The sequence below is a fragment of the Psammomys obesus genome, unplaced genomic scaffold (genome assembly GCF_907164565.1).
Source record: "Psammomys obesus unplaced genomic scaffold, mPsaObe1.curated_primary_1811, whole genome shotgun sequence".
Lineage (NCBI taxonomy): Eukaryota > Metazoa > Chordata > Mammalia > Rodentia > Muridae > Psammomys > Psammomys obesus.
Window position 1 is genome coordinate 33,069,868 of NW_026596034.1, and position 23,397 is coordinate 33,093,264.

The 23,397-nt window shown below is 47.1% G+C and overlaps 1 protein-coding gene across 2 annotated transcripts; it reads right to left on the minus strand.

Annotated features, from left to right (window-relative positions):
• Positions 1-4,062: 4,062 nt before the first annotated feature.
• Sdr42e1 (short chain dehydrogenase/reductase family 42E, member 1) lies at positions 4,063-12,814 on the minus strand. Of its 2 annotated transcripts, none has more exons than XM_055621197.1 (3): positions 12,743-12,814; positions 7,284-7,377; positions 4,063-6,441 (listed from the first exon to the last, which is right to left on the minus strand). In XM_055621197.1, exons 2-3 carry the CDS (start codon positions 7,349-7,351, stop codon positions 5,349-5,351), a joined length of 1,161 nt encoding a protein of 386 aa, XP_055477172.1. In that variant the 5' UTR covers positions 7,352-7,377; positions 12,743-12,814; the 3' UTR covers positions 4,063-5,348. The 2 variants fall into 2 exon arrangements, with proteins under 2 accessions (XP_055477172.1, XP_055477171.1); XM_055621196.1 differs by having other exon boundaries at positions 4,063-6,462.
• Positions 12,815-23,397: the final 10,583 nt, after the last annotated feature.

Here is a 23,397-nt window from a genome sequence, read left to right on the forward strand (position 1 = left end):
ATTGGTTTGCATTGGCTACTATTCCTGGGCATCTATTGGCTGTAGCGCAGGAAGACCAGACAACCGGGATCAAGCAGATGGGCTTGCAGAAGAATCCTTCTGGCTGAAGGGAGGGCTTTCCAGGATGGCCAGAGAGAAAACAGGCTACAGAACAATCTGGCCATGCAGAAAGGAAGTGCAGGAGGTCACAGAGAGCCTAGGTTATTTTATGAGTCCCTTCTGACCTCTGATATACTCAGCTAAGGGGTACTGGGGACCCGCTGAGCCAATCAGTGGAAAGGGAGGTTACAAGCATGTTTGAGTACCTCACTCAGCATCTTGCAAGGGTACACATATTTGCTGTATGGAACCATTTGTGGAAGATAAAACAACAACAACATAAAAGACCAGGAGGGGCTGAGGAGACTGCTCTGTTGTGAAGCTTGCCTTGAAAGTGTGCGGCTGTGAGTTTGATTCCTAGCACCTCTGTGAGATGTCAGGCATGGTGGTGTGCATGTCTGTGCTCTGAGACAGGGAGACACCTGACGGGCAGCCAGCGTAGCCCGTTAGGAGGTCCAGTCCGTGAGAGACCCTGTCCCTCAATGAAGACGCAGATGGCACCCAAGGAAGGACACTCAAAGTTGTCCTCTGTCTTGTCCACACACACACACACACACACACACACACCCTTTTCAGGTTCTCACCATGAAAGGATCAGTTCCTTTCTTCTCATTCCTCTGCCATTTTGTAGGCACCCGCAGAGCCTGCATTTCTGACTTGCCCTTGAGTGTCTTCACTGGGTAGAGTGAAGAGTCACAGGTTTAAAGGCAAGGGTCATGAGGGAATTAGTGGTTATCCTGGGGCAGAGACCGGCTGCCTGTCAGTGCATCCACCAGTCCAGTAGAGTTTACTGCTCATGTCATACAAAGGCTCTGTATGTACAGTACACAGTATCTGTATCTGTATCTGTATCTCCAGTACACAGAACAGGCCTGGTTCCTGCCCTGATTCGGTGTCTGTGTCATGGGGAAGATGTTTTGTCCATTTTTTTAAATAGAAGGAGAGAGCTAGCCTGTTTGATTGGCCAAGTCCATGTGAGTTGCACAACACAACTCAAACATGCTCATAAGCTAGGTCATAACAAATTCAGGAAGAAAACCTCAGGTGGGTGGGCAGTCCCACAGATGTTATCTAAAGAGGACTCCTTTGTCAGGAAGAAGACACAGAGGCAAATAGGAGCAACGCAGAGCACAGGCGTGCTCACCTGGGCCCAGGCGCTTGGAACCGTGAAGAGCCTAAGACAGAACTTTTCCCAGTGTCGGAGGAAACCCGACTTAAAAAGTCCCAAGCAGACACACTGACACTCATGGCCTAGGTGATTTCGGATGGATTTGCTGAAGTCAGGGGGGGGTCACAGGCCCATAGCAATGTGAGCAAGGCTCTTCGCTTCCCCCATTTCTTTGTTGAACTTCAAGGAGACCCAGGAGCCTGGATTTACAGCTCAGGTCTGTCCTGGGAGGGAGAACCTTGGTAGCATAAACACTTGCCCTTCCAATGCAGCAACCTGGGCAGGGCAGGGAGGCCTGGGCATCAGGTGCTGAGAGGAAGGTTGAAAGGAGGATGCTGAGTGGCTCTCCTTGTCCAGTGACCACAATCAGGAGGACAGAAGTGTTCTGATTGGTCAGGCCTGCTCGTAGTGATCAGACCCACGGAAATGGCTTTTGTCATTAAAGTTCCCTTTTTCAAAGGAAGGGGTGCCAGTCAGTCTAGCCTGCCTGGTGAATCGTAGGCTTGTAAGAAAGAGACCCTGTCTGGAAAAACAAGGTGGGCGGTGTCTGATGAATGACACGTGGGGTTAACTTCTGACTCCACACGCAAGCACACCTGAACACACACTCAAAAACATGGTCAGCCTTCAGCCTGTATTCGAGGCGAGTGCCAATCACTGCCTACTCGGCCCATTTTACTCCTGCAGGGAGGGAGAAAACTCAGGTGACAACCCACCTACTACAGGGTAGGCTAATCCTGGCTTCTGACACCCTCTGCCCTCTGGTGGTCATGACCTTGTGTGACCTCTTCTTCCACTGACTAAAGCTAACCAGTTCAGGAACACTCTTGTTGGAAATGGTCGTGTGTGACTGAGTTTATGGTTGTGAAATCTTCTAAGACCTTAGACCTCAGGTGGTGGTGGGGTTTCAGACAACAGGCTTTGCAGGAACTTCAGGGCATGGTCCTTCTGTGATTTGGGCAGACATTCCGGTAAGAAGATTCATCTCAAAGGGGTCTGTGGGTGACGCTTTTGTCTAATGGAATGAAGAGCAATAAGACTAATGAGAAACAATGGGGTGTTCAAAATAATTACATGAACAAAAAACATGAAGCACGAAGAGGAATCTGGATCAGGAAGGAAGCTGGTCAAGAAAGGGAGCTGCAAACACAGGTTTCTGTTACTGGAACATCGGTGATGTGGAGGGGCCTGAGCCCAGCCTTCACGATGGTTCCCAAGACCCCCAATCAACTTTTTTCCTGCGTGGACTAGGACTAGCCTCTGCTACTTGTACTGTGGGGTGTCCGTATGTGATACAAAAGACGCACTTTACCCTCCTAGATTACCTGTTTTGGAGGACACCAGGAGCTATATCATGACAGTGTTCAGTAGTCACATAGAGATGCTCCTGAGGCATGGAAGTGAGACCTTCCGATGAGCCACTCAGGAAGCTCTAGACACAATGTCATTTAGAACACATTCTGAGGAGCCCGTGGTGGCACCCAATGACCTGTGTCAGTGACCCTCTCACATGGACATCCTGTGGCACTCTTAGTCTAAAAGTCTAAGAGAGCAGAGTCACCTTTCCCAGAGATAGACTGCAAAAATACTGTCCTAAGAGCAATGGCGTCCTCCTCCTATTTATGGGGATTCCTATGGTAAGAGCATTCCCAACGCTCCTTCCTTTATGTTCTCAACACTGCAAGACAGACTACTTCACAAACAGGGCCAGCGTGGTCAGTCCCATTTCTCAGACGTAGACCACTAAGCTCTTCAGAGGCTGCAGGTAAGGTGCTTGGTAAGGACAAAGGGACATTGATGAAGTGGGTCTTGTGGCATCAAGTTCAGGGCATTCACCCAAGTATCCAGGCTCCATTCAACAGGGTCTGTGCAACTGTCAGATTCTCAGATGCTCCCAGAATAAATGTGCACCGTCCACTGTGGTGTCCAACCGTTCTTGACCACTGTCTTCCTGCAGATGAGACCTCTGTTCGCCATTGGGAGCTGCCTTGAGAGCCCACTCTCCACAGCAAGCGGCACTGCAGTAGAGTCGTAGCGGGGATTCAGACGTAAAAGCACAGAAAGTTTGAGCACTGCTCCCGATCACGAGCTCTGAGCTTTGCCCTGAATGTCAGTGTATTACCGTGTGCTGGAATGTTACAGACACAGCACACCCTGCTGCGGGCTCCTGGGGACACTCAGAGACATTCCAGAAAGTTCAGCAACAGTAGGCCCCCTAAAAAGAGTACTCCCAGGAAAAGAGCCTTCAGAAGGAATGTACGGTGATGACACTGGTAACAATGGTGGCGCGCGTGTGTGTGCTGTAAACGTTGTCTAATTTAATCTTCAGAAGGCTCCTATGCAGTAGGCTGCCAATCTCCCTGCCTCAACACAAATATGACCCATGGTCATACAGGTGGGATGCCCTTGAACCACAAAGGGCAGAGGGTTTTGAGGCTCCTAAAACCTATGCTATGCACAGCTAGCTCCTTCCTGGAGTGGCTATCCTCCCCTGTCTGCTAGGGATACGACCCAAGCCTCTGTTTGGACCACTCCATCTCAGTCTGAATTCCACTGCTTTATGCACACGCAGTGTATGATGTAAACACGGGTTCATTTTTGGCTTCTGAGACATCCAAGCTAGAACTTCTAACCCCCCTGACACCCTTCCCTGGCTTCAGAGTGACTTTCTGCTGCATCCAGCCAGGGTTCAAGGACCCAGAGACCACACTTCAAACTCACCTTTGTGTCTTCTTGTTTCCAAGCAGGCTCAGTTGGGACACAGAAAAGTAATGAATATTCAATCCAAGAATCCATTCTTTTTTCTTTTTTTATTAGCACATATTAAATATGTGAGATTAAATATATGACATTCTCAGACGTGTGTAATGTAGTTTGATCATATTAACCTCATACCTCTTTTGTCCCAACTCCCACTGATCTCTTACCTCTTTCTTTTCTAAACCGTGTGTGCGTGTGCATGTGTGTGTGTTCCAAAGAGTTTCATTAAGATTGCTTACAGGAGCATGGGGACAACCTAGCCATGACAATATCACTTGAGAAAGTGTCTCTCCTCGGAAACCACCAATTGCCTACAGCTCCTTGGGGAGGGGTGGGTATCCTGAGCTCCTCTTCCTCCCATGGCTGAATGGTGATAAGTCCCGTCATATGCCATCTAGGATAGGTAATCACAGCTGCTGTTAGTCCATGAGGACAGTGGGCATGTCACTCAGAACACACACTCCCCAACACTCTGACCTTTCCTCCAGCTTTTGCATTTTTTCCACCCCTTTTACTACAAAGTCCCATGAACCTTGGAAGGGGCTATATAAATGTCCTGTCTATGAATGAGAATTCAACACTCACTTATTCTTGGCGCTTTGACTGGTTATGAATCTCTGAGGTAAAACTGCTGCCCACTGCAGAGAGAAGCTTCTCTGATCACAGCCGAAAGTAGCACTAGTCTATGAGTATAAGCATGGATATTTAGAAAGCAGATTTATGGACACATTTTTTTTTTCTTTCCAGCAAAGTAACAGTAGTAGGCCACACTTGACCTGTGACCTCTCCATCTGTGAGCTAAACTCAGTCCTATGGAGCAGATCTCAATCAGGAAGTGGTTGGTATTCCCCTAACAGATATACCACTATTGTATCAGAGGGCACACCTGGCCTAGCACTGGTAGTGAGGTCTACAGGGTCCACAGCTGAGGAAGTCTCTTCTCCTCCATCAGCCTGCCCAGAACCTGCCGGCACTGTAAAACCTAGCAGGCATGGAGGACCTTCCGGTTCAGTTCCAGCTTGATATCTTTTTGTGCTGCAGTTGAAGTGTATGACATTTTTTGAAATCGGGGATCTTACTATCTAGTTCTGGTGGGCAAATAAGAGCACTGACAATAGCCAGTACTGTTTTTAAGGCCTCAGGAGCCTCCCTGACCAACAACTCATAAGGAGGTAGCCCATCCCTGGCCACGGGGTTTAAAGACTCACTGTTAGGTAGTAGGAGTGATACCAGAGAATGTGACACATCTTTAAAAAAAAAAACCTGCGTTCTTGAAAAGCATCCCAGGAAGCAGGCTCAGTTCCCACATGTAGCTTTCTCTTCACATGCATAGAGCTTTGGAAGGAGGGAGCCAGGTAAGAAGAGATAGCGCCAAGAGTAGGACCAGAATTGCATCCCACAGAATGAACCTGGAGTCCTGACCTCCAGACCTTCTGCCATGACCGTGGGCTTTAAACCACTCTACCACCTCTTGTAGGTCAAATGACTGAGGCGTGTAGCCTAGCTCTTTCTTGGCCTTCTCTAAGCTGAAGTAATGTGTGACGCCAGTTTTATACACCTCGGTGCGGGTGAGGAAGGGCTGGAAGTTGTAGAGCCTACTCATGATGGAGTGGGTCATCTCTACAAGGAAAGCAAAGCAGTAGATGAGGGCGAGTGGCAGGCGGATGGATGGGAATTTGTAGCCTAGGCCCTCAACCAGCGGCCGGAGGAACTCAAAGTTATTCACAGGTCTACCATCCGAAATGAAGTAGGGCTGTCCGGAGGCAATGTGGCCCTTCTCAGCTTTCAGAGCCTCGGAGGCCAGAATGTGAGCTTTGGCTAAGTTATCCACATGGACAAACTCAACCAGGCTCTCGGGGTCCCCGTACACAAACCTGAACAGGCCCCTCTCAATGTAACTCACTATCCTGGGAAAGTGCCTTTGCTCCCCGGCCCCATAGATGCCAGCTGGCCTCAGTGCGCAGGTTCTGAGGACACCATTGCCTTGCTTGAAGGGCAAGCCATTGGCTTCCAGAACCTTCTTCTCTGCGATGGATTTGGTCCGCGAGTAGTGATCCGGATGCAGGTGAAGAGGCAGGTAAGGCAGAGACTCATCCCCGTTTCTGATGACTTGACCTCCAAAGACGACGTTGAAGGTGCTGGTGTACACTAACCTGGGCACGCCTCTCTCCAGGCAGGCCCGGAGGACGTTGTCTGTGCCGCCGACGTTGACCGCTTCAATCAGGGTTTTGTTCAGTTGCTCCCTCCCAGACATACCGTAAGAGGCGACGTGGAACACGCACGCAACGTCAGCGCCGCGGAAGGCTGTCTCCACGTCGGCGGGGCAGCGGATGTCTCCGCGGATGAATGTGATTCCCTCTGGAAGGTTCTGGGCAGGTGGGCTGATGTCAAGCAGGATCACATGGGCTCCTTCCCTGTTCAGAGCACAGGCGAGGCTGAGGTGAGAAAGGTCAGAGGTTACCCTCTAGCTGTGTCAAGGGCAAGGGTACGAAATAACTTGTCAGTAACATACGGGCTCACGCAAATCATGCTAACTCATCCTGACTCACTTACTTTACGTACCCACTCTTTCAGGTCTTATTTGTATTTTGAAAAGACAGGAATCCTCTCAACAACGTGAGTCGCAACATCTTTGCGACAGAACGCCTACTGTGGTTTAAATGTGAACCGGTCCCCTGGGACTCAGCCCACTGAGCCCTTGGTCCCCGGCTGGTGGCGCTGTTTTGGAAGTTGGGGGAAGTGAGCCTCCAGACAGGTAGGTGGGCCTTGAGGTTTGATGGACAGATCCAGTTTCCTGTTGGTTTTTGGCTTTCTGATTTCCGGGTCGGGCAGTGTGAGCAGCTGCTGTCTCACAGTCTTAGATTCCTGCTGCCTTGTCCCCCCCCCTCCCCCTCGCGAGGGACTGCAGCCCTTTAAGCTAAGAGTCTTGCTGTACTTTCCTTCCTTAAATTGATTCTTGTTAGGTATATATATGGTCACAGTGATGAGAAAAGAAAAGAATAGAGCTGTGTTTTAGAAAATTATCTTTAGTGACGTGAATAATCACCATGCCCCAATTTACAGGTTTAAAAAAAATTTTTTTTTCTCGAAGCAGAATAAATCTGTGTTTTTGTTTTTGTTTTTTCAATTTTCAAGTCGGAGCAGAGGACACCAGAATTCACTTTTGTTTTAGCACTATACAAACATGTAAAAGCCCACAAAATAGAAAACTATCCAGTAGAATAATTCCATGAGGGTATTTCGTAGATGAACTGACCGGAAGCCAAAATATCCGCCTCCTCCTGTAATGAGGACGGTTTCCTCTGGGAGCCTTGGGGAGTCCATACTGGACAGCGAAGGGACAACTGGACCTGAAAGAGGATGCCAAAACATTATGACCATGTATAAACATGCTTCATCTTCGTAATGAGTGAACAAGAGGAAAAAGGTGGCTGGCTTGCCGCTCAGTGGTACCGCATGTACCCAGCATGTGTGAATCTCTGGTTGCATGGCCAGCACTGAAAAACCCAAACAACCGTATGTGCTAGTGCAGGAGACACTTTGGAGATACACCGCTCCAGTCACAGCTCTGCTTTAGCCACACCCCTTACTTCTTGGCTTCTAATTCCTTCCTATGTAATATAAACATAGGTATGGCTTCCTTGCCTACCTGACAAAGTTAAGGTGGAGGTGAAAGAAGGAAAGAAAGAAAGAAAGAAAGAAAGAAAGAAAGAAAGAAAGAAAGAAAGAGAGGAAGGAAGGAAGAAAGGAAGGAAAGAAGGAAGGAAGGGAGGAAGGAAGGAAGGAAGGAAGGAAGGAAAGAAGGAAGGAAGGGAGGAAGGAAGGAAGGAAGGAAGGAAGGAAGGAAGGAAGGAAGGGTTGCTCTCAAAACCACAAAGCCCTTTTTGAATATAAGGCATTAGCGTTGATATTGGAAACAGATTGGGACCTCTGGAAAAAATTACTTTAAAACTGGTTGAGAGAAGGGTTTCCTCCTATGTTCTATCCCAAGATAGAACCCTGTAGAACTTCTGGCAGGTGCAGTGTGCTTTGTTTGAGACTGTTTTATTAACTCCATACTTAAGAACAGAGAGAAAAATTCCTTTCTGTAGTAAATCATGCCTTCCACCCTTAGGCATCTTTCAAGTGCTTCCAGGGAGAGTGCTCAGGGCATTTGATGGGGGTGGGGTAGTAGTGGGGATAGGTGCAGGCGTCTTGCTTTGGTATCCCTCCTCATCTGTTTACTCTCCTGCAGATTCACCTTAAGGCCCCAGGACTACTTTCTATAAAGAATATGACCAAAGAGAGAGAGAGAGAGAGAGAGAGAGAGAGAGAACTCATTCTACAGAGCAGAGAAATGGAGGCTAGTTGGACTTGGCACAGGGACAGCCTTGAGTCCTCTTCTGAACTCCATTCAGTAGATAATAGGACACTTGTTGGTTTACCGCAGGGAATCCAAGCTTTCTGATAAAGAGTGGGCTTCTATTAGGGAAGGGGGAGGCTCAGAACAGAGTCCAGGCAGGAGGTGATGAGGGGCTACATTGGAGGGATGCTGGTGAGGGCTAAGGGCCGGCATGCCCAGCTAGGACCAAGGGGAGGAGAAGGACAGACTTAGAGGCCACAGTGGGTAGCATATAGGAAAAGCTGGAGGAAGATGATGGCTTTGACGGAAGGATGCTGGAAACTGCCCACCTTGTAAGAAAAGCCGAGACTAGGGGGACTGGGGAGGTGCTTGGTTGGTAAAGCGCTGGCCTTGCAAGCACAAAGGCCTAGATCTCATGTTAAAAAAAAAGCCTGGCACTTATGGTGTCAGGGCTAGGGAGTGGAGAGAAGCAGTTATGGTACTCTCTTGTCAGCCAGCCTAGCCTAACCGGTGAGCTCCAGATCCTGGTAAGGACCTGGCCTTAAAAAACAATGTGAATGACACCTGAAGAATGACACCCAGTGACAGGCAGGCAGATGTGTGTGGGAGACGCACACACACACACACATACACAGACACCATGAATAACAAGATGCCAGATAACAGAGTTCAAACTGTTTTAAATATCCCCACAGACTATCACTGTAAGGGACCCCAAGCATGGGTGAGGCCTCTGAGCGTCTAATTAAGAACTTGTGACAGAACTACTTGGAATTGTTTCTTGCTTTTAAAAGCCACACATTCCAGTTCAGGTAGAAGGCCAGGGGTCAGGAATGTCTAGTCACAAGTGAACACAGAAACTTGGCAGGCCATTGAAGTTACCCCTCATTACCCTCCAGCTAGTTCAGAGAGAGATGAGGCAAGAACCTGCCCAACTAACCTATGGAGGGCCAAAAGAGAAAGATTAAAAAAACCCATAATGTAGCAAACCAAACCACAATGAAAACAAAGCTCCCCCCCCCAAAAAAAAGCCTAGAAAGACTTGTGAGGTCAGGAGCCACAAAGGGGGCTCTGGGGAGTGACCTCACCCATAAGAACAACAAGCACATTAAAAAATAAAAAAGGCTGAGAGGAAGACCTTTGTTCTTCAAGATCTGAGCTCTGAGTTCAGATCTCCAGCAGCCACAGAAAGGTCAGGCATGGCTGAATGTGTCGGTAAAGCCCAGTAACAGGGCCAAGAGACAGGGAACCCCAAATTCAGTAAGAATTTTGTCTCAAAAAAGAGGGTGGAGAGTAGTGGATAGTAGATGTGGTTTCTATATGCACATTCTTGAGCACATCAAAAAATGGGTGTGCATAACACACACACACACACACACACACACACACACACACACGGAGACACAGAGAGAGAGAGGTGGGGGCATGCCCCAGGAAGCAGTGTCTGTCCTGTGTCAATCTCTGCTGCACCTCAGAGGTTGAGCAAGGTGGTTCCCACAGAGCTCAGTGCCAAGGAGGATAAAGACAAGCAACCTATAAATTAGGAAACCTTGTGGGGGGAAAAAAAAAGGACCATGAGAGACAGAGAATCTTAGCAAAAACAGTCCATATAGGACCCCCTCCACCCAGGAAACCCTCTTGTGAGATAGGGAGGCGAATGAGTGTATAGTATCTCTCCTTCCTCCCGTTTCCAGACACTTAGGACTTCTGTTTTGTTACTTAGTCTCCATCTGACGCCTCCTGGGGTCACACTCTATCTATTATTGCAACTGCTTGGAGGCTCTTCCAAAATGTAGCCTTACTGAGTAATTGCTTCTCTGTTGGGATCCGGGAGGCAGCATCTGACCTGAGCTGTCGTTTTCTCAGAAACAGGTTAAAGTTAAGCACATGATTAAGGAAAAGGAATCTTAATTACAAACAGGAGAAAGAAAGAAAGAAGTTTCAAGTCTGTCTGACCTCTTGATAATGCTAAGGCAACACCAGGGTCACAGTTGATGCCTCACAGGGGAGTTAGAGGTAGAAAGTGATGAAATATGACCGGGAGTGTTTTAGATTTACAAAAGACCTAATTAAATCTAAGGACTGGTAATAAAAACCGTAGACTGTGCAAACTGTTCTCCCAGCTCCGTGGTTCAAAGCCACGATGCCGCTTCTCCCCTGGCATCACAGCCCAGTGCAGACATGGATGCACTGAGCATTTGGCCAACAGCATGTAAAGCAGAAAGAGTTTAAGATGTCCTCATGCTAGATATGGCCTTTTGTAGTGTGACGAGGGAACCCAGGGCCTTGTATGCTAGGCAAGTACTCTACCTCTGAGCTAAGGTGCCTTGCATGCTAAACAAAACAAAACAAAACAAAACAAAACAACACAAAACAAAACAAAACGAACAAACAAACAACCCAACTAAGAACAGCAACTGGACTGGAGATCTAGCCTGTAATCCCAGCTCTTCAGAGGTAGAGGCCGAAGACTCAGGCTAGAGAATCCAAAGCCAGCCTGTTAAACAAAACAAAGAACAACAACAACAAAAAAGAACAAACAAAGAAATCCCTGCTTTCATACAGGGGAAAAAAAAATCTACCTGTCATCCCAGCACCTTGGGGAGGTCGAGGCAGGGGGATCACCACCACAGGTTCATTCTGGGCAATAGGGGGCCTGTCATCACCTCACGTGGGGCAGGTCACTCACTCACACTCCATTTGCCTAGATATCTGTTACACAGAAGGCACTGGCAATTCTTACGGTGCTGCCCTCCCCTGCCAAAAAGGAATGAAGGGGAGTGTTGTTTTTTATCCCTTGTATTTGTATTTCAAATGGCACCTGTCTTCTCCGCCACTCTCGTGCCTCCTTCCGTCTTGAAGTAAGCATGCCTGCCACTCCACCCTACCACCTAGCGGTGTCTCCTGCCACTGCAGAAGCCCTTAATGTGCCAGGCACTGGGCTACAACTTGTTTATAAATTACGTCATTGTGCGCACATCACTGCCCTAAAGAGACAGTGCTAACTGGTGGGTCCCGTTTTGCAGATGAATAGACTGAGGTTCAGAGACAGAATGATCAACTCCAAGTCCTCCTAAGCAGTGAGAAGATACAGTGTATCCAGTGAGGACAAGGGACATCTGACTTCATCGCTCATGTCCCAATCACAGCAGCCCCACAGGGCTAGCCAGTCTCTGACCCGTAGCAATGGATATGAAGTACACACTGGTCTGGATCATACCTGATTTCACAACCAGGACATGCTGCAATAGCTCAGGAGAGTGAAGGAGGTGCTGCTCTACCTACTCTCCCGAGGCAGTGGGGTGGGTGACAGAGCATTAAAGTTCTTGTCCCGGGAATCATGAAATTTGGGTCCTGGACCTAGGTCTACCGTCAACTACTTGAGTGACCCTGAATAACTTTCTCACCACGCGTCCTCCTGCCTACAGCGCAAATCGCAGTAAGCATGGCTACACTTGTTCGTTACTGGCAAGGGGTTTCAGATGTATACCAGCGATGCTTACGGACAATTCTGAGGTAGCAATCTAGACTTATCCAGTTCTCAGAGCTGAGGAAAACAGATCTGATACCTTGTTCACAGGTCATGCAGGCTGAGCTGGGCCAGAGCTTGAAAAAGGTCTGAGTGACTCTTAACCCCTGATCAAAGGTAAGCTCAGTGTATAGGGCCTAATATTGCTGTCGGGACAAGCCCTTCTCACTCTATCATCTCACTGGCTCCTCCTTAGTATGAATAACACACCTGGTCTAACACACACCCAAGATGCATATAATTAAAAATCATAATAATAGAATTCATTCTGTTTGGAACCTCAGTTTGCCGGTGTGACCAGAAAAATCCAAATCATTTGTCGTGAAGACAGGGTTGTTGTCCCTTCCCAAGTGATGATAAAGAAAGCTTTGAATTGATTCTAGTGAGGTGCCTGTGGGAGGCTCTGCAGGGGGCCTTGTGCTCCCTGTAAAATTACATCAAAAAGCCAAAGGGAAAAAGGAGAACTGGTGTCTCAGAACTTGGTGACATTCTAGATGGCTCAGCTGAGCCCGTGGTGGGAACAGAGGAAACAGAGAAGACGATGTCCTGACTTCTAGGAGGTGCTAGTCACAACCATATCCCAGAGATGCCACTTGTCACAAGAGCCCTTTGCCACCTTCAGCAACTATCGGTCACCCTCAGCTGTCATTCGACACCCTCAAACACCAGCTATCACCATCAACCACTACTTTGTCACTCTCAGATCCCACTTGTTCCCCTCAGACTGTCACCTTCACCTTCTTTCACCCTCAGCCGGCTCCTGTCACAAGCCTGGCCTAAGTGCGTTTAGCAGCGCCCTGCCATCCCAGAATAGGGACCCCGAGGGTGACCCGGGTCCACTCACAGAGGCAGAAGACAGCGTGGCTCGTAGCTGCAAGACGAGAGAGCCTCTGATCCCCTGCTGGGCTGCTCTGGAGCAAGAGTTGTCAGACTGGCTCCTGAAGCCACTCCCTGGTCTCTCTAGGAAGCCTGGAGGTCCCCACATCTCTATGATGAGCAAGTGGTTTATCAGTCTTATGCTGAGGCGGCTCACTCACTCAGTCAATCTCCCCCAGTTTCCCTGGCAGTGTGTTCCAGAGTCTTTCCAGCCGGTCATGTAGACTCCTCATCCGAGCTCCACCTTCTGCTTCCATCTCCCTGTGTACTCCCAAGAATGGGTGCAGAACTGATCAAAGAAGAGGTTTAGCAATCTGTTTGCTTGGATGCTCGGGTGGATGGATGAATGGAGAGACAGGAGGACAGGTGAACAGATGGATGTGTGGATGTATGAATACATGTGTGGATGGATAGGTGGGTGAATGGGTGGGTGATGGGTACGTGGGTGGATGGAAAGATAGGTGGATCTGAGAGATAGATGTGCAGGCAACGAAGTACAAGAGGCGCATGGGTAGGTGGATGGGTTGGTGGAGAGGTGGGTGGGTGGATAGATGGTGGGTAGATGGATGAGTAAAGGGGTGTGTGGGTGCATGGATCGATGGACATCTGGGTGGAGAATGGATGGGTGATAGATGAAGGTCTGTAAGTACCGGGACATCCACTCTCCAAGTATCTTTAAAAACAGTACATGTGTATGAGTGTCTTGCCTGCATATATGTATACCACATGCACGCTTGGTGTCTGAGGAGGTCAGAAGAGGGTCTCCGATCTCCTAGAACTAAAGTTACAGCAGTTGTGAGCAACCATGCAGGGGTGGGAACCTGAACCCAGGTCCTCTGCTAGTGTTAAGTGCACTTAACAGCTAGGCCATCTCTCCAGACCCTCCCTGTGTACCCTTTAAAAGTCTGTTTTCTCTGAGCTTTGCTATCCATATGAGCATAGGCTTTGCCATGTCCATGACTTTCTATTTTTCCAGCTCCACACACAATGGCCACTGACTCTGTAATGAGCCAAGACCAATCTTTTTGAAGGACTTAGAAGCCACATGGAAAGGGAATTAGCTTTCTCCCCGTTAAGAATACCTTGTGCCCTCTCATTTAGGGGTGTCGGCTTGTGGCAAGCTGCACTGACTGTGTACATATCCCACAAAGACACGTGCCTTCTATGGGTCCCTGGATCTGGTAACTGGAAGGAGAAAGGTTTTGATTTTAAGTGCTTTGCTTGTCAACAGAACTGGTCCTACATTCAGACTCAAAGGGGCTCACATAAATTACATTATTAATTGCCCAGCTTTGCTTAGGAATATGCGTAAAGACACAAGGGCAAACTCAAGCCCCAGGACACAAAAAAATGAATGGAGGCCAGATGAAGGAAGCGGAGATGCTGGTGGGACCCTGGCTTTCCTGACTGTCTGGTCTTCAGCTGCGATCTGCCTGTAGGCCTCAGGAGAGGGAGATGGGGCTGTACTCAGGAACATCTTTTCTGTGGTTCCGTTGTATATAAAAAAAAATTTAGAAAAGTAGACAACGGATGCTCAGCCGCTGGGAGCACAGCTATGTCCCCTTGAGACCAGCAGCCATGGAAGAGAGGACCCCTGAGAACACAGTACAGAAGATTGGTTTCCTGTGAGCGATCCCAGGCTCCTCCAGGGGATGCCCACATTTCTTGTGTGGATAAACATGGAAAGTGCCATATTAAATGTTAATATTCGTTTGTCCCCGGGGACTCTTAAAATATAAACACTTTTATCTGAAAGGAAAATTACGAACTTTATAATTACCCTCTGAGTTCTCACTGCTTGTTAGGAGGTTTTGTAAAAGCCTGAATGAGAAATCTAAGCTAGAAAAGACTGGAGAAAGAACCTGACCTTAGTGTGAGTTTACATGTTAGCACTCATTATGTTCTGTTGCTCTTATTAACGCATTAGATCATGGTTCATTTCAGAAAGATCGCATTCCTGGCAGGCTTCCTTAGAGCTTTGCATAATTTTATGTGTTGAAACTTATGTTCACACCTTTTATCTCATCAGATTCTCACAAATCCTCATGTCAATGTTCTAGGATAATAAATTGAAGTAGGCATCCCTGGGGAACATGCTAAGCCTAAATAGCCCCCCCTTTTTTTAAAGAATTCCAGAAAGGGTTGATCAACTGTACATGTTTCTAGCTTCTATAATATCTCTGAAACTTTACTGGTTTCATGCAATAAAAATGTATTCTTCCCCTCCCATCAGTAATCAAATTCAGCCTGCAGGAAAGGAGAGAGTGTTCTGTGTGCCTCCTACTTACTCAAGGACCCAAGCTTTCTTCACTTGCTACTCTGTCCTTTTCAGCATACAGACTCTCGATTTACTGTAGAAGGAGAGGTACAAGTGTGGCTTTCCACAATAATCCTATTTTTTAAAAAAAATCTCAAAATTCTTCAGTACCTACGCTGCTCTTAGCCCATTTTTTAGAATTTGTGAGAAGAACAGACAAATGTTATCTTTCTGGTTGTCACTGTTCAAATCTCTAAGAGGGTCAGATGTTCTTTTGACCCAGCTGGGATCAGAAATACCCTCTACTGTATTCTGCTGTGGCAAGGTGGTGATGAAAGAGGGGCCAGCATGACCAACCGGAGAGGTTTGTGAACCAGCCATGTACACTGGGGGTGGGGGTGGGGGGTGGCAGTCTCTAAAGAAATCATCGCGAGGACTGGAGAGCTGCTTCAGCAGGTAAAAGCGTGCAATGCACAAGCCTGAGGGCCTGGATTTGATTCCTGGGAGAGAGCAGGCTTCTAAGAGCTATCTCTGTGTAGATATTTATGCCTGTTTTATGAATGTGTGCACCTGCACCCGCATAAGAAAGAGAGAGAGAGAGAGAGAGGGAGAGAGAGAGAGAGAGAGGTATAGGCTTGGTTGACACCCCAAAATCTGACTTCCCTAAAGTTTGAATCAATATTATCATGTGGAAGCTTGTTAGAAATGCTGGGCCTGTGACCAACTCTGAACCTAAAAGAAAAACATTTCCATTCTTAGCAAAATCCCCTAGTAATTTCTAGACATGATTTAAATTGGAAAGCGCTGTGGCCTAGTACTACAATGGCTCTTGGAGCTGGGTAGTGAGGACTGTGTAATAGTCACACACGCACAGGCTTAGTGGGTAAGATAATTTATTCTGCTGAGATGAGTGTGAGTCCTCAGTGGCCATGTAAAAGGCTGAGCATGGCTGTGCCTGTTGTAACCCCAGCATTGGGGAGGCAGAGATGCGTGATCCCAAGAGCTCACCTGCCAGGCTGCCCAGCCAAATGACCAAGCTTCTGGTCCAGCGAGAGAGCCTGTCTCAGGTCAGCAAACACATATCCACACACTCAAATGCATGCTCTATGCACACACACACACACACACACACACACACACACACACACACACACATTAAAAAAAACAACTTTCTTAAAAACAGTAACTCTCCCCCATGCCTCTTGGAAATCAATCAAGTTAATTGACTTGTTGAGATACAGAAATCATGAATGACAGGGCTGGGACTGAAAGTCACAGACTCAGGTCCAAGTCCTGGTGCTTGGAGCCCTGTCCTCTCTGTTGCTCTGTCTCTTGGATAAATGTATTCCCTCACACTGACAAGGAAAAAATTAAACGAGGGAAACAAATAGACAAAAGTCAAGCAACATTTAAATGGTGGTTAACGATTTCAAGAATTAATTTGCTTTAGGAAAGGAAATAAGCATTTATTACTTACAGCACATTTGATAAAATGATTTTCCCACTACATATTAAAGAACTCTCGGAGTAACTTAATGAATGTTTATATTTCATTTATTCAGCAATTAAGCATCTTCACATTCTTTTATGAGCATTTTTAGCACTTATTAAGAATTATCAAGCATCCTATCTGGGTCAATGGTTTTTCTTTTTCCTTAAAAAAAAAAAAAGACTTTGCAATATCTTATTATTAGAACTGTTGCCTTTCCAAGCACAATTTAAATGATGTGTTTAAATAGCGCTGATTAAAACTTCATGTTAGAAGATTAGCTTAGCTCTCAGTACCCCACCATTGAAATCTCCCTTGTAGTGGATGGCAGTTAATGCAGATATTCGCAGAAGGTCAAGGCACGGAGAATAAGTAGCTCTGGGGAGCTTGGCTCTCAACAGGGACGTCCACATCACCCCCTCCAGGGCTCAGCAGCATCCTCTAAGGGGCAGGGTTGTGAAGACTGAGAGCCAGAGGTTGGGGAGGAGCGCTGGGATGCAGGGTGTTCTGACCATGAACTCACTGCAGCCGTGACTGCCTGCGGGCGATCACAAAAGACCAGGGTCAGCAGCCTTTCAGCACAGGCAGGGCAGGGGCTCATGAGGGCCAACCCGTTCCTGAGGGACTACTGTGGTTAACAGTGGCTGGGGGGGAAGAGATGTCACTTTTGTCCGCGGTTACTACCTGTCCTCTGGTAAATAATCACCCAATTCAGGCGAGCAGCCCTACTTAAACCCGGTAGAACACACATGCATGCACACAGGCAGGCACGCGCACAAAGACAGACAGACAGACAGACACACACACACACACACACACACACACACACACACACGAGTAGGAGGAGGCCTTGGTGAGAAGATGTTTCCTGGGAGGAGGAGGCAGATAAGAGAGGATAATCGGTTGAGAAGGACTAAAATTTATTCTATTCATGTATGAAAACGCGAAGGCATTATGAACATACTTCGCGTTATCCCGGTTTCCCAGACAGGAGATGCCTCAGAACCTGTTTAAAGTGATTGGTTGAAATGATCACATGACCCGTAACTAGCCAATCAGTATCTTCCCCTAGGTAATTCAGGCCACTCAAGCTTTTGAACTTGTCCCGGAGGACACTGGTGAAGCGCTTGTCTGTCACTTCACCCTTTAGTGCCTTCCGGACCGAGGCGCCCAGACACCAGCTTTGTTTCTTAGTCAGTTCTGAATTGACAGTCATACAAATTCATCCTGTTACTGGCAAGTCAGAGGAAAACATTTTATGTTCCTCTAACCGGAAACTCAGGAGCTGGATTTAGCAGTCTCTCATCTTGCTAATGTTTGGCTGTCCTCTTTACTGTGGCAATAAAATAAAATAAAAAATAATAAAATAAAATAATGTGCTGGCAGCCAAAGCCGGCAGCTTCCTTATTTCCTAGACTCTTAAGAAGGGAAGCTTTCTGTTCTAGTGAAAGTCCCAGGGAAGATTCCGGTTGGACAGCCCTGGATCATGTGGCCGTCTGTTAATCGGCACAGCTGGAAGACATCTTCTGATTAGTTGGAACTGGATAATTATCCCTGTATGTGCCTGCTGTTGCAAACTAACACAAATGTGGGAGCTTCCCCTACTTTCTTATAGCTTCAGAGGTATAACGGGAAGTTGTTCTTGCCTGAGTAGCGTTAAGGTGTTGCTGTGGCTACCCACGGAGGAGCTGGCGGAGAATTTGCATTCTCATCTATTCCGGTTTCGAGAGTTGTGTTCTTTAGATTTTACAAATAAAAATTTACATTTAGCGAGTGCACGTACGTGTGTGTGTGTGTGTGTGTGTGCGCGTGTGTGTGTGTCTAGGCGTTTGTTTTCTCCTTTCACCCTCATACAGGCCCTGCTGATAGAATTCAGATTGCCAAGCTTAGTGGCAAGTGCCTGGGCTGCGCTATCCTGGCTCTCGCTCTTTGCATCTCTTGACTCCTGGTGCTCTCAACCTCAAATCAGCATAGACGCTGAAATTCTTCTATTATCACAGGACGTGGCCTTCTCTCTCTTCTGAGTTTAATCTCCTTTGTTTGCTCTCTTATTCGTATTTGTGAGTACATCAAGCAGCCATATTGATAACTCTCAATAGTCAGTTGCTCAAGATCTATAACTTAAACATGTCTTCAAGGCCCTTTTTACCACGTTAAATTACATTCCTGGATTGTAGGCACCAGGATATGGATACTATGGGGGGCATTATTCGGTCTAACGCAGACAGAATTTGGTTCCATTCAATGTCAAGACAGAAATATATTGCAGAACAATGTCAGATATTGTACCCAAAAGAAGGTGTTTGGGTTACACATCAAAAACACCGTCTCAAGTAAGGTCGCCGAGTTGTGCTTTTACAACATTGTTGGTTATTATCCAAAGTATGTCTTTTTTTTTTTCCTTCCATAGTGATAGTGTTTTATTGCCCTGCATTGCCATTCATAATAAAAAGTATACTTCCCTGTAGGTAAGTGTGCCCATGTGGCTAAGTACTTGCCAGTACAGTATGATTGAAATGACGTGTTCAGTTCTTGCCTTAGATGTTAAAAAGAGTTGATGGCCCACCCCCATCCCCCTTTCCCCTTCATGAGCTGAAATTCAGTGGTCACTGTGCTGGTTAAGTCTCTTGTTGTCAACTTGGCAAAACCTAGAGTCACTTGGGAAGAGAAAAACCTCACCTGAGGAACTACCTGGATCAGAAGAGCCTGTGTCCATGTTTGGGAGAGATCGTGAGGAATGAGTTATGTGGAGGATCCAGCTCACTGTGGGTGACACTCTCCCTAGGCAGGCAGGCCTGTGGCACACAAGACAGATGGCTGAGCATGGCTCAGTGAGCAAGCTAGTGAGCAGCCTTCACCAGTGGCTCCTCCTGCCTCCCATTTCTGTCTTTAGTTCCTGCCCTGTCTTCCCTCAACAATGGACTATGCCCTGGAACTGTAAAGTTCATTTCTCTTCAAGTTGCTTTGGTCAGTACTTTATCATATCAACAGAAAAGAAAACTCGAAACTTGGCTTCAACTCTGTGTGTGTGAAGATAGCAGTAAGACAGAAAAGCCTAGGCTCCCAAACGATCTCATGGAGAAGAGCCACCTCACTAACCAACCCAGGTAGTCTAACTGTTATATATAATTTGGATTTTTATTGAAATATTTATTAAGAAACAACACAAAGAGCTCTTGCATATGTTTCACTCAGTTTTCCTCAGTCACGGGTCTTTATGAGACTCTAGAATAGTGTCAACCAAAATATTAACATTAATATAATCCACAGAGACTAAAAATATATGCATGTGTATTTGTGTGTAGCCATACAAACATGAGTGTAGATGCCAAGGAAGCCAGAAGGGAGTGTGAGCTCCCTTGGGGCTGGAGTCACAGATGGTTGTGAGTTTCCTGACATGCTTGCTGGGAAATGAACTTGAGTGCAGCAAGCACTCTTGACCATGACGTCACCCTCCAGCCCCACAAACCATAGACCTTATCTGGACTTTCTCTTCAGCTTGCGTTCACTCATATGCATGTTATGTCATATGCATGACACTTTTACCACAAGCACAAGCTCACTGAGCCAGTATTTTGGAGGTTTTTCTGTTTTACCGGCATTCTGGCCCTCGTGCTAAGACTAGATAGTAAAACAGCATATGCCAAGAGAGGAGGAAGTATTGGAGTGGGGAAGATCCTAAAATGTGTTCTTTTCGTTGCCCTGCAGAGTATCACTATTAAACAGTAGCCTGTACTGGGCAAGCAGCATTGCCGTGAGAGCTGGGGTGATGCAGCTGGAAGGAAGACAGACCATTGTGTGACAGTGATGGTGTTAGGGCATGGCTTCTCTTGTCTACTGCAGCTGCGTGTAGCAACTCAATACAAACAATGCTTGTACCACAGCGAACACCCTCTGAGAGCCACCGGCTCCTGACTGGCTTGTTTGGAAACTCCTTTAGAAAACGAGGAGTCATGAAAGAATTTTGGCTCAATGGGAGGGCATATGGGTACCCCTACACACACACACACACACACACACACACACACACACACACACACATGCTTGGGAAGGAATGTGAATAGTGTCTGTGATGGGCTCCGGTGTGACTGGATCATGACCATATCCCTTCTAAGCCCATGACCATTGTCTGACCATTCATCTTTCTAGAACCAGACCTTGAGGTTAAGAGTCAGTGCAAACGGGCTGTACTTCGGTTGTGAACTGTCCCCAAATGGCTTGGGAATCTGAAGAGCTGGTCTCAGTTAATGGTGCTATTTTGCGAGACTGTGGAAGCACGAGAGAGGTGAGGTCTCAGTTCAGTTGTAGGTTGCTGGGGTGGGCCTTTGTGCAGCAAATTCTGTGCCATCTGAAGACATCCCTGCAGACCTGCTCTCCAGTGGTTCCGGAGTCTCCTGGTTTCTCTGAGCACAGATCCCTGAACTGTCATGGAAAAAGTGGCAGGTGAGGAGAAAGTCAATGACACGAATTGGTGTTTTCCCGAAAAAGAAGGGAGATAAGCGAAAGCGTGGTAGAAGTAAGGGGCCAAAGACGCAGGTCAGAGTCTGGTTTGTGGAGTGGCGACCAGTCATGTCTGTGACAGGAAGCCAGACGAGGCTTTTTTCAGGTAGTGCAAGTCATGATGAATCTGAAAGGGAGGACTTGTTTTTGTGCTGGGACTATCTAGGAGGATGGAGAGAAATGGAATCAGAGGAAGGAGAAGCACAGTCCTGATTCCTGTGTTTTACTCTAATGTACTTTTAACCCTCTTCAGGTTACTGTACCAATGTCCGTAGACTAACAAACACAAACCTGAACAGTGAAAGCCCCAGGTCAGAGAGCCAACACAGATACCTGGCTTACAGATACCATCTGTTTTCTGGGTTTCCCACGGAGGGACCAGCGCTAGCAAGCTTGCTAGGGTTTTCTTAAAAGGTCACTATTGTTGTTGATGACTGAGTCACCCAAAGGCCCCGCCTTTAACAGCATCCTTTGGGTGAGGATTTCGGCGTATGGTTCCGGAGGCAGCATAAGTATTCAGACCACAGCCTCTTCCTCAGAAGAAAGCCTGCTTGCTTCCAGATGCTCTTCAGAGCAACACCTGCCAACACTTTCCTGACAGAGTCAGAGAGGCCCCTTCCACCTTTAACAAATATTTTCTCCCATGGGCCATATGTTTGGAGACGGTGGTTTTCAAATAGACTGGTGTGACCAGCTGAAGGCTGTCACAACTGGTTGCACTTACATAGAGCAGTTTACTTAAGCGCGTTGTGTATGTATGCATGCCAGTGTGGCGTTCACATACGTGTGTATGCAGGTGCGCACAACCTATGTACATGTGCACAGGGGCCCTAGGAGGACTTCAAGCACTCTGCTCCATGATCCTCCCCCACCCCCTTATTCCTTTGAGACAGTGTCTTACACCAAGCTGGGAATTATGCTGGCAGCCAGGGATTCTCCTGGCTGCCCCTCCCACCCTTCATGCAGATTGTGTGGCCCACCTTGTCTTTTTATGTGGGCGTTAAGGACCTTAGCTCAGGTCTTCATGCCTGAAAAGCAAGCACTCTTAACCACTGAGACGGCTGTCTAACCTCTGACTCTCTATTTGAAACTTCTAAACATAGAAGAAATAAACTAAGATCAGAAGCATGGACTTCGTAGTCAATGCTGAGAAGACCTGGGTCCTGGCTGAAATGAGACAGTGGCTGCCTCTCCCCCTCATCCATTTAAATTTAGATGTATAGAGCCAGGTATAGTGGCACAGGCCCCCAATCCCAGCACTTGAAAGGCTGAGGCAGGAGGAATGTTGTGAGTTTGAGTACAGATCCTATAAAAACAAAACAAAACAAAACAAAACAAAAGATTATTTGTGTAAAACATTCATAGGAATGTTTGTAGCAGCTCCAAACCGGAAATATCCGGAATGTATACATGAGTGTGTTATGTCCATTTTATAGGATACATTCCAGACACAAAAGGCAACAAAATACCGCTGCATGCTACAGCACGGATGGACCGTAAAAACATGATAGTCGTGTCCTCATTAGCCAGATTAAGAGACACAAAAAACTACTGACTGCATGATTTCACTTGTAGGGTTTGCCAGAAAAGACAAATCCACTGGGATAGAAGGCACATGGGTGGTGTCTTGGAGCTGGGGGATTTGTTGCAGGGGTGGGTGGGGGATGGGGAGACAGGTAGCAACTGCTGGTGAGTACAGCATTTCTTCCTGAGGTAATGAAATGTAACTATGGTCACACAACTTTGTGAATTCAGTCACTGAATTGAACACGCTGAATGAATAGATTGCGTAATATGCGAATTATATGTCAATAAGCCTGTCATAAAAAACCTTACGCCAGTCTCTTTCTAATTTCAAGGGTGATTGAGTGGAAGAGGACAGGATGGCCTCTCACCTTGACACACCCACACAAGTATGTCAAGGGTGTCAAAATCAGCATGGGAAAGAGGGTAGAAGCCAGTAAGCTTACTTGTCTTGTTCCACTGTCTTGATGCCCTGGCTCTGCCCCTAAATCTCTCCTCTTACCTCCTTCCTTCTCAGGACAAGGAGAAGACAGTGGAGAAGGAAGTGGGGTGAGCTTTCAATAATAAGAGGCTTCTGACTGGCTACACTGAAAACCAAGAGTTGACTTTTTGTACTTAAACTACCAAATTACTTCATTTTCATTCCTCTGCTGGCCGAAGGAATCATCTTAACATCAGGATTATTTTAGGCATCATAGTTACCCACCCATCAGTATTTAGCACTTATTTCCCCGAACCCACAGGATAGCTAAGGGTTCTTTCTCCCTTGGCAACCGTGGTGATGAAACTCAGTGTCTACAGGTAGTGCACCAAGAGGAGGCCATGCTCCTTTGGTTTCTGTATCCCTGTGTGT